Source organism: Phoenix dactylifera, chromosome 3, assembly GCF_051530095.1.
Source record: "Phoenix dactylifera cultivar Ajwa chromosome 3, Ajwa_hap1_PhDact_Kaust_v1.1, whole genome shotgun sequence".
NCBI lineage: Eukaryota > Viridiplantae > Streptophyta > Magnoliopsida > Arecales > Arecaceae > Phoenix > Phoenix dactylifera.
The window spans coordinates 46280787-46297800 of NC_143192.1; the positions used below are offsets into that span (position 1 = coordinate 46280787).

Consider the following 17014-nt stretch of genomic DNA (forward strand, 5'->3'; position numbering starts at 1 on the left):
ACCATACACATGATGAAGTCTATTAGGTGCTAAATAGTTGAGCTAACAATTCCTGACAATATAAATCACAACTGAGTTCATAATTGTAATCTTTAAAAAGATGTTTTATGCATGTGACATCAATTGGTTGGTAATGATGCTGCGAAAAATATATGCCGCCTTATCTATATAATAGAAGGTAGTCTTTCTTAAATAACCTCTAATATTCTAAAAATTAGTAAAGACAGAATTTTGTTCTTACATCCTCTTCCGTTCAAGTCTTAGTAGGATTGAAATCTATAAACTTGTGTTATAGTGTCCCTAATTTATATGGATTATGAGCTAAATTTGTTCTGATATTATTTATAATAATTTAAAATTTTATATAAAATAACAGGCGAGGAGATATTTTTTAAGTTCATTGTCGCTGTGTAAATATCTAAAACCTCAAAGGTAATTCTTGCAGGAAGACGCGAAGCAACAAGTGGAGTGGAACCCACATGACAAAGGGGTGATGCCGGCTTCTTGGCTTGTGGGAGCGGGACCTTTCGCTCTCAGGCTCTCAGCCACCGTCCACAGCCATTCAGAAGGCCAACCCTACTCCGGAATTCTTATCGCCGATGTGAAGAGGGAGGGCGCCACGTATCCGAACGGGCCGCGACAGAAGCCCCTGGTGGTCGTCAAAATCCCAAGTGTAAAAATCTTCCCCAATTCTTCTTCCAATAACTTTCCTCCATCTCGTCCTGTTTTTCCCAAGCTTCGCTTCGCGGTAATCGAAAGCCGGAAGGAGGAGGAGGAGGAGATATAAACAGGGCGCGAGAAAACCCCAAAGATTGAAGGTTTGATTTATTGTAAATCGCGAAGGAGCGTTCCTCCCCCGAAGGTATCATTAGCTTCTGGCTCGGATCTTCTTTGGTTATCGGTTGGTTTCTCAACTAACGCTAGTTTACTTCAGCTGTTCTGGATTTATTCTTCCGTCCTCCCTGCTTGAGATAAATACAAGCTAATATCATGAAGTTGATCGCTAGAAGTAAAGTTGTTGCTGGGTTCAAATTGTGAATGATGCGATAGGAGGTTTATGGACTAAAAATTTTTAATCCTTTGTTTCTCCCGAAAGTAAGAAGAAACGTCTAATCCTTGAAAATATAATCGCACATTGGAAAGCTATTTGCATCGATTTTTCCCCCCAATTTGGATTCTGGAGCCTAATTAGCTAATTTTTCAACTTGGCATGCAGGGCCTTTTAGGTTCTAATCTTTGGTTAGTTTATTATGATTAATACGCTGAGGTTAAGTATTGGCTAGGTATTATTACAAGGTATTCGAGTTGCTGGAAGAAGAATTTTATTTTGTTTATTTGAGTGTGTTGATAATAGAGATTGAAACATGATATTTTGGTCACGAATTCGTGCTGAATGAAAAATTGAAGAGAAGTAAGATTTTTGTGTTCTCGTTGATAAGAGGGAGGTGAGGTTGCGCCATCTGCATCAGCTGCTAGTTTTTGATACTTGTAAGAAAATCAGTCCACATCTCGGTGGTTTTGCATTTTTCACCACAGTTTTAATTTTCTTATATTAGTGATTGACGTGGTTCTATCAGAGTTTGTGCATTTTACACCATTAATATTTGGTAGCAATCATACAATAACTTTATTTATTATGAATTATCGCCTTGAGAATATGACTTGCATCTCTGACATCCTATAAGAGAAGCCAAAAACACTGTTTGGGAAGAGGTGCACATGATTGCTGCTTAAGGGGTGACTTTTATGAGTGAGAGAAAGGATCTTTTATGCAATAAGTGCTATAATATAAAATCTCGGTTGTTATTAGATATTTCATGTCTACCATAGATATAAGGTGGTGAATCCTATTTCATCTCTAGAACAAACCCCATGAAAATAGGATGAGGCTCATGGATTTAGGTGAAGAATTCCTACATTCCTTCCTGCTAAATTATTTGTTCACTTGTCTTTGATGGGCATATGAGAAATATTAACATAAGTTATAAATACATAGTGGGATCCACAAACAATGTAAGTACCAACTTTTTTTCCTAATAGATGGAAAGAAGTCTGAGTTCAAGAAGCTCCTGCATGCAGTTTATTCCACTTCTTAATATCTCTTCTTTCATTCGCCTTTTCAATCAAACATTTTCTTTCCTGAAAGTCGTTCAGATTAGGCGAATCACTATATTAACACTCCTCTGCACAAAACATCAAAATTATTTTCAGAAGAGAGGAAACGGTTACACAATCCTCATCATTTCACCAACTTTTGCTGAGAAAATTGCCATCATGGAGGTGAGCAACCAAAGCTATTGTTGCTTTCAGCTTTCTTGTGATTTGCTCCATTGGCGTGACATGTTTCATGTAATCTTCAACCTTAATATGAGATCAATTTAGGGATGGAGTCCCGAATCTTCCTTCCCTTGATACTGAACTTAGCATGTCACTGAACGATGGCATTGTAAAAGGAATTCAGTGATCCAATGAATGTGCACTTAATTGAGGAACCTATTCATTAAGATCTTCCATGTCGAACAAAACTAGCAAAGGTAACAACACTAACAAAGGCAGTGGTTGAAGTTCTGGTAGTATCAGGAGCAACAGCAGCAGAAGCAGTTGTAGTATTAGTAGAGTCACTAGCAGAGTAGTGATAGCTATGACGGTGGTTACAAAAGTAGCAGCAGGAATAATGATTTAATTGTATAATCAGTAGTGGCAACAGTAATAGTAGTTCTGGAAATAGTAGCAGCTGCTGCAATAGCAGGAGGTGCAGGAGCTGGAGCAGCAGTATAATACTGAAAATATGATTTCCATATCTAGTATTTTGAAATTAAAAATAAGATAATTTGTCGTGAAAGTGTCACTTTACTTTTTTAAAATGTGTAACATTTTATTTTTCAGACCTCCTTTCTCAATTCTAGATGTCAACTAGAGTCGGAGAGTAAAATTTTCCTTTTTAGCTTTAAGACTCTTTTTACTATCATTCACATGAATGGCTGGAGAGTGCTTGCAATTGATGCCTGATAATATGATGCTGAACTCACTAGTTTTGTACTATAACTCTCCAAAAAAATTGATTTTCTATAAATATTCTGAGAACACTGCTTAGTAGCTAAATTAATAGGTTTGTATTTCCAATAAGAAGGATCAAGTTTTTGTTGCTTATTCCGCACATTGAATAATTTGCTATTCTGATATTCTCGTTGTTTATCTTCACTGGAGCATCCGGCTGCTGTATGATCTAAACGTTTGCCTCCTTTTTTTTTCACAGTTACCATAAATGGCATCTTCACCAATAAACCTTGCTGCAAATGGAATCTCTAGACATACTGTCAAAATGAATTTGACCAGAGAATTTTATGGTAAGCATCTGAATGCTTCAGCAGCCCTGCCTTCAGTTGGTAAAGTGTCTAGGCCAGGCTCAGTTATTGCCTCTTTATCCCAAAGGCAGCGGGAGGGAAGAAGAGATTTCCTAAAACTGTTACTTGGAAATATTGGACTTAGCTTGCCTGCTTTAGTTGGTACAAGAGATGCTTATGCTGATGATCAAGGTGTATCATCTTCGAGAATGTCATATTCAAGATTTTTGGAGTATTTGGATAAAGATAGGGTGAAAAAGGTGGATCTGTTTGAGAATGGAACGATTGCAATTGTAGAGGCCATATCTCCTGAGTTGGGTAATAGGGTGCAGCGAGTACGTGTGCAACTCCCAGGATTAAGTCAGGAGCTTCTCCAGAAGTTGAGAGCGAAGAATATTGATTTTGCAGCACATAATGCACAGGAAGACTCTGGCTCATTTTTGTTCAATCTAATTGGCAACCTAGCTTTTCCCCTAATCCTTATTGGAGGTTTATTTCTTTTGTCAAGACGGTCATCTGGTGGATTTGGTGGACCTGGGGGTCCTGGCTTTCCCCTTGGCATTGGTCAGTCAAAAGCCAAGTTTCAAATGGAACCCAATACTGGAGTCACATTTGATGATGTTGCTGGAGTAGATGAAGCAAAGCAGGACTTCATGGAAGTTGTGGAGTTCTTGAAGAAACCAGAGAGGTTTACTGCAGTAGGTGCACGGATTCCAAAGGGTGTTCTTCTTATCGGTCCTCCAGGAACTGGGAAAACGTTGCTTGCTAAGGCAATTGCTGGTGAAGCAGGTGTTCCATTTTTCTCAATTTCTGGATCTGAGTTTGTAGAGATGTTTGTTGGTGTAGGTGCTTCACGAGTCCGTGATCTTTTTAAGAAGGCCAAAGAGAATGCACCTTGCATCATCTTTGTGGATGAGATTGATGCTGTTGGAAGGCAAAGAGGAACAGGAATTGGAGGTGGGAATGATGAGAGAGAGCAAACCCTTAATCAGCTGTTGACTGAAATGGATGGGTTTGAAGGAAATACTGGAATAATTGTAATTGCAGCCACCAATCGTGCAGACATCCTAGATTCTGCTTTGTTAAGACCTGGACGCTTTGATAGACAAGTTAGTACACAAGCATCTATTTTTATACCAGCTTATCAATTATGTTAGCTTGTTTCTATATATGTTTGACTAATGTCTATTGTTTCTTTGATTAATCAGTGATTGTATGCTTAAAATACTATATTATGCTGGACAGGTAAGTGTTGATGTTCCAGATGTGCGAGGACGAACTGAAATACTGAAGGTGCATGCTAGCAATAAAAAGTTTGATGGTGATGTTTCTCTTGATGTCATAGCCATGAGAACACCAGGTTTTAGTGGGGCAGACCTTGCAAATCTTTTGAATGAAGCAGCAATTTTGGCTGGTCGTCGTGGAAAAACAGCTATTTCACCAAAAGAGGTAGATGATTCAATTGACAGAATTGTGGCTGGCATGGAAGGGACAGTAATGACAGATGGAAAAAGCAAAAGCCTGGTGGCATATCATGAAGTTGGGCATGCAATCTGTGGGTAAGAAGATATGTGCTATAATTGTTTCTTGGTTTTATTCTTTCTTGTGCCTTGAGGTGCTATTTTACTTTGCTACTGCAAGATGTTTATCACTGCTTATCATCAGTCCTGAATGCTCTGAGATCTCCACTATTATTACACATTACTCTGACCCTCCATCCATCGTCCCTTGAGCCTCCATTCATAACAGAACATTGCCACCTGTCCTTCTATGAGGCACTCTGTACATTCTCTTCTTTAATTCCTTTCACAATACTACAACACAATTAGTTTGACTTTAACTCACGGGAGAGCAACAAGAGAGTACAGCAGCTAAAGGTCAGAGTCGTTTTGAGACTCGGGACCTCAACCATCAATGCTTGCTCTCGCATAATCAACCATCAATGCTTGCTCTCGCATAATCATAACCATCAATTTTTCCCAGCACTACTGCTATCAAGTGGACCCTGGTAACTTGATGGCTGCTCTCCTATAATTTGATATTCTGTTGATTGCCTCTTTTTTTTTTCTGTTTACACTCTGGAATGGTTTGTTTTACTACAATTCTCCTAGGAATATTAATAGATTTGACCATAATATATTGCATAGTTTGCCTTTGTGGGGAAGCTATAAGGATGTGAATGCCTTGTTATTCATTCTTTGCATTATTTCTAGCAATAGATTTTTCCCCTTGCATATAGATTTTTCCCCCTGCATGTGAATACCCAGTTTTTCATTCCTTGCATTCTTTCTAGCGATTAAAATTTTCTCCCTGTATGCATGCTTCTTTGGCGAGAGTTCTATAACTTCATACCCGCAGAAATCTAGATCCTCCTTGACAGTTTTAATGTAATATCAGAACATTTTCTCAGAAATTTCAGTAGCTTAATGAAGGAGTAAGATGGCAGAAAGTTCTCGATAGTTTTTTGAGCTTTCAATTTTATATATTATAATGACATTATAGTTATTAGGTCCACCTGAGCTGATTGAAGAGGTGAATGGATGCAACTCTTTGTCCACGCTCGTAGGAGTTGTTTAATGAAATCTTTAGAAGTGAGACTCACTTTAAATGAAAATTGTGGTGGAGGCAGTAAATATGCTTTATATGCAAGAGTTTCTGCAAGCCAATTACCAAGAGGAGAATCTGCAACTCATATTGCATTAGACAAGCCAAAGGCTTGTCCTCAGTGATGTGATCAGTGTACGTCATAAAGTTGCAGACTTAGCAAGTTGTAAGTTGAAGATTGTCCATGCACCTTTTTGCAATTTTACACCTGGGGCCGAATAGATGGATTGGTCAACAGATGTGAGTTGGGATTCTACTTGAAAATTTTATCTGAGACTTGATCTGCTACATTTTGGTGTTGCAGAAGAAGAGCCATTGCTTTTTGATTGTTAATTATTGTCATATCAATGAAGTAGGCCGACCTTTGTTTTAAGATGATAATGGGATGATTTTTCCTTATGTTTTTTATGGAGTTCCCAAGCAAGCAAATTTTATTGGTCTGGAACTCAAATTCTTAGTGATGGACTTTGTCACCAAGAACTAATTTATCGTAGCTGAGTGCTTAAAGCTTTTATTGAAAATTGCGACATAAAATGGAAGAAAAAGAGTCATGGCTAGAAATAAGGTGTGGTAAACTATAATGTTGTGTCTGAAAAAAGTTATAAAACATTGAAGGTGTCCATAATGATCTTTGTATTCTGTTTTTAACATCATTAGGTTTTTGTCCTGTTTCACTAGGGACAAGAAAGCTTTTTATCTGGTATACCTTATATTATGTTCTTTTAAATCATCAAAGCAGACATACCACATTGATGTGAGGCTGACGCTGTGCTTTTGTTCAACTAGTTGCAGTTCTTGTTTAGTCTGAGGAGACTCGCAATTGTACACATTTCTTTAAGGTCTTTGTTCTTGTTACGGTTTCACGTGGACTATCATCACCTTTTAGTAGGAAGTCTTCTGTCGTTTTCTTTTTAAGTTATTGCCTAGGTTGCCAATCAGTGATATGGTATTAGCAGGTATTTGTGCAGTAAATTGACATCCTTTTATTGCAGAACTTTAACCCCAGGACACGATGCTGTCCAAAAGGTTACCCTAATCCCACGTGGCCAAGCACGGGGACTCACTTGGTTCATTCCTGCCGATGACCCAACTTTGATATCGAAGCAACAATTGTTTGCAAGAATTGTAGGTGGTCTTGGAGGCAGAGCTGCTGAGGAGATCATCTTCGGGGAGCCCGAGGTGACAACTGGTGCTGCTGGAGACTTGCAGCAGATCACTGGCTTAGCCAAACAGGTATTAGACTTCCACATATATTTAATAACTTCAGCTCTCCAATTTTCTCTGATAAGCCAAGAACTTGCAATCGTATAGAGAATCTGGTTGAATAAACACCATTCTGTTTGTCTACGCCGCATCAGTAAGCAGTCTGATGTGCTTACAATCTGGCCTGGATTAGTGAGCTGTCAAAATATGGAAAGGAAACTAGATACATTTGCAGTTCTCATGATGTCGTGGTTGCAGAATTTTTTATCAGATCACAAAATGCAATTATGCTTCACACTGCACATGATCCACACTCTTTCCTTGAAAAAAGTGGGTGTGATGGACCTTATCTGAACTTTGTTTGTTTCAGATGGTTACCACATTTGGAATGTCTGAGATTGGCCCTTGGTCGCTAATGGAGACGTCAGCACAAAGTGCAGATGTTATCATGAGAATGATGGCAAGGAACTCGATGTCGGAGAAGCTTGCTGAGGACATCGATGCTGCAGTTAAGAGGATATCAAACAGTGCATATGAGATTGCCTTGAACCATATCAGGAGCAACAGGGAAGCAATTGATAAGATTGTGGAAGTGCTCTTGGAGAAGGAAACAATGACGGGTGATGAGTTCCGAGCAATTCTCTCAGAGTTTGTGGAGATTCCTTCTGAGAATAGGGTCCCTCCATCCACCCCAGCAGCTGTCCCTGTCTGATCAAGTGTCAACTTGAACATAATTTGCAGCATAAATACCACAATCTTCATAGTGCAGTATCTGTATCCATTCACTGATATCTCGCATCATGGCTGGCATTTTGATGTACAATCTTATATAATTTGTCTGTTCACTGCAAGTTAAAAATATGTATGCAATCAGATATCTTTCACCATGCATGAGATCGTGTGCCATATCATCATTATTCATAAATTCCGGTCCGAATAGGAAATGGAAGTGATTGCAGGACTGTCTTGTTTGTCGTTGCATAGTTGTCTCTCAATGTGGGTGTCATTAAACTAAGCCCCTGTTTTTTTTTTTCCTTTTCTTTTCTTTTTTTTCCGGTAGACCCTCTCCATCTCCAAGCCTCTAACTTCATAATTAAACCTTCCATCCAGAATCTATCTTCTTTGGGAGGGAAGAGAGGTAGGGAAATGGTCTGTAGTTTACAGGCCAATTACAGGCATGTGATGATGGAGCTTCTTAAGGTTTTCTGGATCATGTTCTGTTATATATCCGACATTAGAGTCCACGGATAAGTGCTTTGAATTGGATTCCCCGAGGGTGTGCTGAAGCTTTGTTTATCTTTTGATGGTTAGATGTTCAAGCCTTTGCTTCCTTCACCTTTCACCATCCAAAGGGCATCAAGGGTTCAGCATTATATGCACCTGAAAGCAAAATAAAAATGTAGAAGGAAAAGATGGCTCGAGTATATTTTTTTTACTGCATCATTTTGGAGAATTGGATGCTGATTTTGCTGGAGAGTCTGGTATCCACTGTACTGAGACAAGGTCACTTGCTATACCAAGGGGTTGTTTTCCAGCTTGGCATGCAATGTACATGGCCCTTTGATGGTGTGGTAGAGGTGATGGTGCCCCGATCCTATGAGCAAACGTCCAATGCTCTTCAATACAGAGCTCATTTATGGCCCTCTCAGGCAAGCGACTTGATGACTGGTGGCCTCCAAATTCCAGCAGTCTTGTTTTCCTCTTGATGCAGTAATCATCTTGATGGTTTTGCTCATTCCCTAGAGGGTTAGGGTGCAATTGGCTAGGGATGCAACAGACACCAGATGTTTCAGAAACGCTCACAGGTTGGCTTTCCAATGCTTCCAGGTTTTTAAAGTTGATACTGTGTCGATGTGTTGTTAGTTAACAGTTCAGCTTGTTTTATACTCTTTTTGTTGTAGATTGCATCTTCACTGTACTGTTCTTCATATGAAGAAACAGGTAGTGATAACTAGCCATGCGAATGTAGGTGAATAAGAATAAAGCCTAATCGTGCTTTTTTTATTCACTTATGCTACTTTAGTATCCATCGCATGAATGTAGTACTTGAATATAGTGGACCAAGATCTCAACACCAACTCCATGAATTTGGTGCTCTGAGTAACTTAACACTCTCTTCTTCCTCTTTTCGTTCATTGTTTGACGCTCTCTATCTCTCTATATATTTGAGGTTAAATTTTGTTCTTCTTTGTGATTTTGTTTTTCTGATAATTCGGTTTTTCATCTTCATGGACAACGTAGATTTAGTTTTTGCAGCATATGTCTCAATACTAGGTTTTATTTTCAGTTGGGTTTTGATCTGTATCTCTCCTACATTTTTTTTTGTTTGATCTCATTGATCCAATTGTTACGTGATACATACGAAAGGGAATGATGAACGCAATTTTCTCTACTTTGGTGGCAAAACAATATGTTCTTATTGTTGTTTTGCCTCGAAAAATTTATACGGATTGGAGGTTCCCTTCTACTTATGCTGGGAACTTGTGGGGGAATGTCCCGAGAATATTATGAGATAATCACATTAGTTTGATTTGCCTCAAATGTAACATCACTTGATTTGGAAAGGGTGAAATATAATCTATAAGAACTATGCTATAAATTGTGGGTATTGCTTTGAAAAAAAAAAAAACCCCACAAGGTACAAACCAAGCATCAAACTATTTCCACACAACACTACCGAGCTTCTCTTTGGATGGTACAGTCCCTTGTTACTCTAGACAAGGTGCGGGAATTACTTTTGCAAGGTGGTGACAAGTCGTTGTTTCAGCTTTCGTTAACTTAGTATCCTAGCTTAGGTTTGCAAAGACCTAGGCTTTCGTTGAGGCACGGAAAGGGCGGCGAATATAGGATTGGAGCACATAAAGTGATGTGCAGTCATAGATGACTGTCATCAAAGAAGATAGTCCACGAGCACATACCATATCATACACTATATGTATTATGGCTGCCATCCATATATGCACGTCACTTTTCGAATATGGTCCAAGTAGGTGATCCTGTGATAGGTGCTTTCTTCATGTTGTGCCATACGAAACAAGCCATTTCATTAGAAGGGGGGGAGGCTGAGGAGTTGTTCTTGGTACTCCGAGGTATTCTGTTTTTTAATTTTATTGAGTATATTTGTACTCGTCAAGTATGATCCATCCGTCTTAGCCAAAAAAAAAAATAAAAAATGATGGGGGCTGGGTGGAATTGCTGGAATGCCAAATTTGGCTCTTCTCATTTGCTTCTTTGAACACCCTCCTTCAAACCTTCTCTCACTTTACCAAAGCTCTCGCTCTTTTCCCACCCTTATCATTTTGCTTTCATCGTCGTTCGATTAATGGATCGATCGGGTTATGCTGTCCTCGATGCGAAGGTTATTAGTCTGTTCATCCACCATTGAGCATTGATGTCAATTTAGTTTCGCATCGTGGCCTGTTGAGTTGGCCGGGGAGCACAAGATGGTCGTTATTTATAATAGTAGAATTGTGCATACAAATATCAATCTCAACCCTTTTTTTTTGTAGCTTGACTGGCCGGTTATACGAGAGACAACTCATTGACGTGAGCCTGTACGTAGGAACGTTATAAGATATGTTCCATAGCACAACATGCGGAATATACAATTTTCAAAAATGATGTTTCCAGCTAGCAATTATATAGATGTTGTTCCATTATTTATGTTCGTGACGTATGTGTATGTAAATATCAAAAATAATTTGAAAATAAAAATTTCTTTTATTTATTTTTTTTAATACTAATATCTTTTATGTATATGTTTCAGCTATCTTGATTTACCACGCCGAGAGGGAGGCAGGTGAGGGGGTTGCAGAGAATGTCAGATCTCATTCTCCATTTTCTAGCATCAAAACCTCAATGACATGAGTTCATAAATTTTACTTGCCTAGAGGCTATTGAGATTTCTAAATCAAGCATTTTTTATACCTAACCATTTTTCTTTTTGGTAGAAAGATAATTTTGTCCCTATAATAAAAAAACATAACTTATTTTATAATTTATTTTTTCAATTAAATAAAATGCCATGATAATAAAATGCTCTTTTCTTCCTTTCAAAATTATCCGAACTATGTTATACAGTACCATACCAAGTCTGATAATACGGAGTGCATCGAATTAGATGATATAGAACGTACCATACCATACCAATTCAGTACCGATATATATAATACGAAAAAAATATAGATATTCGATATGTTGAATCGGCTTTATACTCCGTTTGGCAGAGCTTTTGGACTCCATAAATACTTTTCGATGGAATCGGAATATTTGGTAAAAGAATCGAGAAGCAATTTTAGATTTGCCAGAAAGCTAAAACAATTTTTTGAATGGAGCTTCTCCACTTTTAGGCCGCATTGAGAAGCTGTTTTGAGTTATAAATTTTTTTCTTTTTAGACTAAAATACTCATAATAAAATATAATAATTACAAAAATAATAATATTAATATATAATGATAATAATTTATATCTTTATTATTATATTATACTATAACTATTATATTATATTATATTATATCATAATACATTGATATATTATATTATATAATATCAAATTATACTATATTCTTATGCTATATTATACAATATTATATTACTAAACTATAATAATATTTTATTACATTACAATAATATTATACTATATTATATTTTTATATATCAATATATATTATATTTTATTATATTTTGTTGTATAATACTATGTAATGTTCTTAATAATCATTTTGTTATACCAAAAATATTTTCTTAATTTGTTTAGCAAACATATTAAAATCCTATAGTATTTTAACAATATAGTCACGAAACAACAAATAATTTTTTATAAAATATCTACTTCAAAAAGCCCTACTTCAAAAATTTCTACTTTCGAAAGTTTTATTACCAACAGCTCTGCCAAATCGGACTTTATTTTATATCGATATGGTAATAAAATGATACAGTAATATATAGTATCAAAACTGCATAGTTTAATCTCAGCAATATTTTTCTCTGTGTACCATTGAGATGATAGCACGGTGGGAACAAGGCTTTGATTCCACTAGAGTGGCCCAGGTTCGAAACGTGTGGGCGTCGATTAAATGCGGGGACTGGATGCCCTTCACCTGGTTTGTCCGGCGGAGCCGCTGGTCTGCTGTTACTTAGGTGGTGCTAGTGTGACGTACTCACATGGGAATATGGCTGCCATGCTGGTGGGACTCTGCCACGAATGGAGAGGATATAAGTAAAAAATATTCTATCCGTATCGAACACTCTCCAGTGGGAAGGGGGCAGTAGGGGTTGCTACGCGGATGAAGTCCTCACCGCTCTCTTCCCTTTTCCTAAGCACAAAAAAAAAAAAAAAAATCTGTATCCAGAATTTTTTCCATGGCCAGGAGCCTCTCTCCGGTCTCCATCCTCGTTCTTAATTTTTTTTTTAAAAAAAAGAGAAAAAAAAAATCACTCGCGAACGCCGAGTGCGAATCCCATCAAATGTCATGTACGTGCCAGCTGGCTCATACTTTTCTTTAATGATGAGAGCTGGCTTTTATCTTATACCATGCGGGGTTTGTTGCCCCGGGAGATGCCCATGCGTCTCCGGGTTGACCGAAGCAGCAGCCGCCCCGTGAGATTTTGGGGCAGTCTCCGTGACTCCCTCACAGCATTAAAAACAATGTTGTTTCTTGTGGCATTTGGTGCACAACATGAAGCTTGGATCAGATAAAACCATCATAAAATCCCCAATGCGATGGTAAATCCACAGCATGTAACAGGAAAAAGTTCATGTAGTTTTAAAACAAAATGGAATAAAATTCTGATCTGGCATACATCGTACAATAAGATTCTCAATTAAATTAGCTACCATTTTGAATATATGCTAGGAGGGCCCAGGCCTTCACAGGAGCTGCTCGTTACTGTGTCTTTCACAGTAGACAAATCTTCGGTGCTGCGATTTAATTAATCTTTGAGGATATTAGAGAAAGGCACGACCCGATAGAAGAGCAGACAGGACACTGTACATTGATTGGAGGTTAGCTCGTGTGCACTAATTACCTAGACTTAATAGTACTCCTATATCTAGCTCTGTAATCTAGCACTTTGGCTTTCGGATATTTATAGTTTTCTCGCAGTCCAAAAGCAAGAGCAGGTGACAGGAGAGATTGAATGCAAAGCTGGATCCCATCAAATGCAAATTCATTGCATTCCACTCATGGTAAAGATATTTTGGAGCTATCAGTGTAGGTGGACCAGGGCATATTCATTCGGCTACACAGCACAAGGACAGCTCATGAGGTCCCAAATGACTCTATTAGTGTCCAAACGTATAAGCTTAATTATTCGGGTAGTTGTCACGTTGCATCATTGTTGTTCGTTTGAAGATTATGGTTTGGAATCGTCTAAACTCTAACCCAGCTCGATGGACATCTTGATTTAGTACGTTCAAGTGAATTAATGTTCACAATTTGATTGGATAGGATATACGCATGTCAGGCAATTTCTGAGATGTTTTGATTAAGTTTTTTTTTTTGATTCAAAAGATGTTAAATTACCAAACTGGTAAAATTTTTATCAATCATACTAAAGAATTTGAGATTGAATCATGCTTCTACTAGGATTTGGAGAGAGATGGCTATTTTTGGTTTGTAGACTTAAAATTGTGAAAAAAAAAGCACACACAATAAGCTGATGATTGTGCCATTTTTTATATATTTTGGAGCCCCATAATACACTTTCTCGATCGAGCCCTTCCATCAATTCTTTATAGAAAGATGGGTGATGCAACTATTTTGTAAATTAAAAACATAATAGAACATTATTTCGGATTGCTTAAAGTTTTAAGTTGAAGCGGATATACTGCACAGCTGTACAATTTATGCTCCCTATGATATCCACTCGTGCACCTTCCCAGGATGCCCCTGTCCCCGATACCTGAGACCATATCAACACCCTTTACAACATGAACCCTTACGTCCTCCTAATTTACATGCAATCCCTCGCTTACAGAGACTTCCGTGGAACGCATGATGTGTGCACCGATACCAAAGCCCACTTGGAGAAGCAGGATAAAAAGACAAACCATCTCCCAACGCCGCACGTGCGCACAGGTCCACAGTAGTCAACCCACCCACCCCCACTGCTCTCTCACCCACGCGTGCGACGAACGTGACTTCGGACTCACCCACGTGACAGCGAGTCCCAGAGGGCGGCGCACTGCCGCCGGGCGAACCCCACCCGCTTGCCCTCCAGATCGTAGACCACCTCGAAACCCTGCTGCTGGAAGTTCCCAAGTGTACCCGCGGGTCCACCGTAGTCCTCCTCCTCCTCCTCTCCATCACCGCCGCTCATCACCATCAGACATCCCACCCTTTTCCCTCCGCTCTCGAACCCCATGAAGTAGTTCCTGCGGGGCAGCGCAACGCTCGCGTCCCCCGAGAAGTGGAGAGCCAGCCTGGGAACCCTCCGGCTCGCGTTCCGGTCCGACCCCCAATAGTAGCACGGACCCAGCCCGGTCTCGGACTCCGTCCGGACCGCCCGGTCGAAACCGGCTCGCACCATCTGCCGGTCGAACTCGGCGGTTAGATTGGAGTGGGTTTCGGCCGGGAGCATGGTGAAGGTGGTGCCTGAATCAACCACCATCCCGCCGTTTCCGTTCCGATCGACGGTGGACAAATCGGGCCTGGTCGGGATGCGGGTCGGGCCGACGTAGAGGGCGAGGAGGGCGACGGAGTAGAGGTAGGGGTGCTTGGGGTTGGGAAGGAGGGGGGTGTAGACGAACCGGAAGTCCGGTTCGGATGGACCGGAGGTGGGAAGGGGGCGGCCGAGGATGAGGGGGCTGGGGCGGAGGAGGCGGTCGGGGCGGAAGGAGTGGGAGACGAGACAGTAGGAGAAGCGGGCAGCGAGGGAGGGGGAGAGGGCGGCGAGCTGGGAGGGGAGAGAAAGGGGGCCGGCGCGGCCGAAGCCGGCGACGCCGACCGGCTCGGCGAGGGCGGAGTGGGCGCAGGCGAAGATGAAGTCTGGGTGGCGGAGGGGCCCGGCGGAGAGTGGCCCGTGGCGGAGGCGGGCGACGAGGCTACCGTCGCCGTAGGCGTAGTAGAAGCGGGGGCAGTGGTGGGCAGCACAGGAGGAGGCCGTCTCGATGGCGTCGAGGGGGCAGCCGGCGATGGCGCAGAGGTCCGACGAGGAGGACGACGAGGAGGCGATGGCCGAGTGGGCGGCGGCGCAGGCGGCGGAGCGGCATGACACTAGATGAGAGCCCGCGGGGGGCGGAGGCGGAGTAGACGGGGAGGCGGAGGGGATTTCTTTGCCTTCGCAGAGGATGCACTCGAAGGGGGAGCAGGGGAACCAGACAAGGTCGCTGCCGGTGTCCATGTAGAGCTGGACGGTGGTAGGGGAATCGGGGGGGCCCACGGTGAGGGAGAGGGTGTAGTCGCTGCCAGCGGAGAGGGGGAGGGAGACCTGGCCGCGCTGCTGGCGGCGGCGGCGGCGGTGGTGGTGGCGGGCGGCGGAGCGGATCGAGGAAGTTTTGAGAAGGTGGTGGATGGTGGCATTGGGGGAATCAGAATGGGTAAGAGAGTGCGTGAGATCGAGGAGAATGAGTTGATCGGATTGGGAGGAGGCGTAGAGAGGCTGGAGTTGGAGATAAAACAGGGTGGCGCAGAGTAGAAGGGAGCAGAGCAAGAACAGCGGTGTTGAAGCCTTAGCCATTGGAGTGGTGGTATCGGGTTAGGGGAAGAGAAAGAGAGGAGGTTTAAGAATTTAAGAAGAGTTGATGGGTGTAGTGGGGGAGATATGGGGTGCGTTGTGGGGTAAGGGGGAGGTAAGAAGCTTCCAGCAGTGCGAAGATGGAGTTCAAATGAACCAATGAATGGATTTGAAAAGGGGGCTGTATGTGGATGGCCTCACATCATTTCATTTATTTAAGGGCCTTAAGCTTCTAGTAAGTCATCTTGCATACCGTTGACATGCCTATCTCTATCCCTTTTTTTTTTTTTTTTTTGTGGTGATGATGCAACTCTACCATGCTGGGGAGGAAGAGCACGGTTGCATAGGGAGAGTAGCCCCTTCACCAGTCCAACCTTGTGGTCATAAAAGGTGGTAGGGAGCTTTGCTTTGAGTGAGGGGGAAAAGGCCATCAGTTTCGGGGGTAGGACTTAGGATGCTTGGGAGAGTCTCTTCCATGAAAGACGAATTTTGGAGGTCTGATGTATTATTTTAGAGAAAAATTTAGTAAAAATAATTGAGTGAATTCTACAAAAAGGATCAGAGATGTTCGACCATCCATTTCTAGAGGATGTCTGGCGGCTACTACAGAAGTGTGACATATTTTATATTGTGTATGTGTTTCGGAAGATGAACCGAATTGCTAACTGAATTATCTTTTTTTGCTGTTCATTATTTTGGAGAAATTTTTTAAACTCGCTTTATATCTATTTTTCTACTTATGTGAAGTATTTTATCTCTTAACTAAATAGGCAGTATTTTTTTTTAAAGGGTAAGGAGCGCAAGCTGTACTCTTTTAGGCTAACTTGTCAAGCACTGATTGCTTGTCAGGTAGGTGTTCTGAGGCCATGTAAGGTGACGGGAAGGACAATAATGCATCAGGCTCTTTTATTACTCGTTTTCGCTGGAAATGCTTTGGCTCGGCCGATATCTAACATGTCATGATTGATGAGAGAAATGATCGATGGATTCTTTTTCATCCTTGACAATGAAGACTTAAAATGAACGTGAAACTTAAATTTAATACATAACATTAGAAACGTGACAAGGTAGTTTCTTCACCAAATTTCTCAAATTATCTTAAAAAATGAGTTCCTCCAAGTATCAAAATATAACTAAATAATTAAATCTTGATCAATATAATATTATCGATCACTTTATTATACTTG

General features: G+C 40.8%; 2 protein-coding genes across 3 annotated transcripts; one reads left to right on the forward strand and one right to left on the reverse strand.

Annotated features, from left to right (window-relative positions):
- The first annotated feature begins 441 nt into the window (after positions 1 to 441).
- On the forward strand, positions 442 to 8042 carry LOC103705127 (ATP-dependent zinc metalloprotease FTSH 2, chloroplastic). 2 transcript variants are annotated; one of them, XM_008788745.6, is made up of 5 exons: positions 442 to 862; positions 3257 to 4453; positions 4590 to 4903; positions 6941 to 7181; positions 7522 to 8042. In XM_008788745.6, exons 2-5 carry the CDS (start codon positions 3266 to 3268, stop codon positions 7861 to 7863), a joined length of 2085 nt encoding a protein of 694 aa, XP_008786967.3. In that variant the 5' UTR covers positions 442 to 862; positions 3257 to 3265; the 3' UTR covers positions 7864 to 8042. The 2 variants fall into 2 exon arrangements, with proteins under 2 accessions (XP_008786967.3, XP_088574774.1); XM_088718648.2 differs by having other exon boundaries at positions 488 to 901.
- A 5857-nt stretch (positions 8043 to 13899) lies between these two features.
- On the reverse strand, positions 13900 to 16064 carry LOC103705126 (Eukaryotic aspartyl protease family protein). Its single transcript, XM_008788744.6, has one exon. The coding sequence runs from the start codon at positions 15828 to 15830 to the stop codon at positions 14301 to 14303; it is 1530 nt and encodes a 509-aa protein (XP_008786966.4). The 5' UTR covers positions 15831 to 16064; the 3' UTR covers positions 13900 to 14300.
- Between the last annotated feature and the right edge of the window lie 950 nt (positions 16065 to 17014).

Coding starts and splice junctions, on each gene's coding strand:
- LOC103705127 (XM_008788745.6), top strand. CDS start 3,266: ATGGCATCTTCACCAATAAACCTTGCTGCAAATGGAATCTCTAGACAT. Junction 4,454..4,589: donor CTGGACGCTTTGATAGACAA/GTTAGTACACAA, acceptor TATGCTGGACAG/GTAAGTGTTGATGTTCCAGA. Junction 4,904..6,940: donor GTTGGGCATGCAATCTGTGG/GTAAGAAGATAT, acceptor CTTTTATTGCAG/AACTTTAACCCCAGGACACG.
- LOC103705126 (XM_008788744.6), bottom strand. CDS start 15,830: ATGGCTAAGGCTTCAACACCGCTGTTCTTGCTCTGCTCCCTTCTACTC.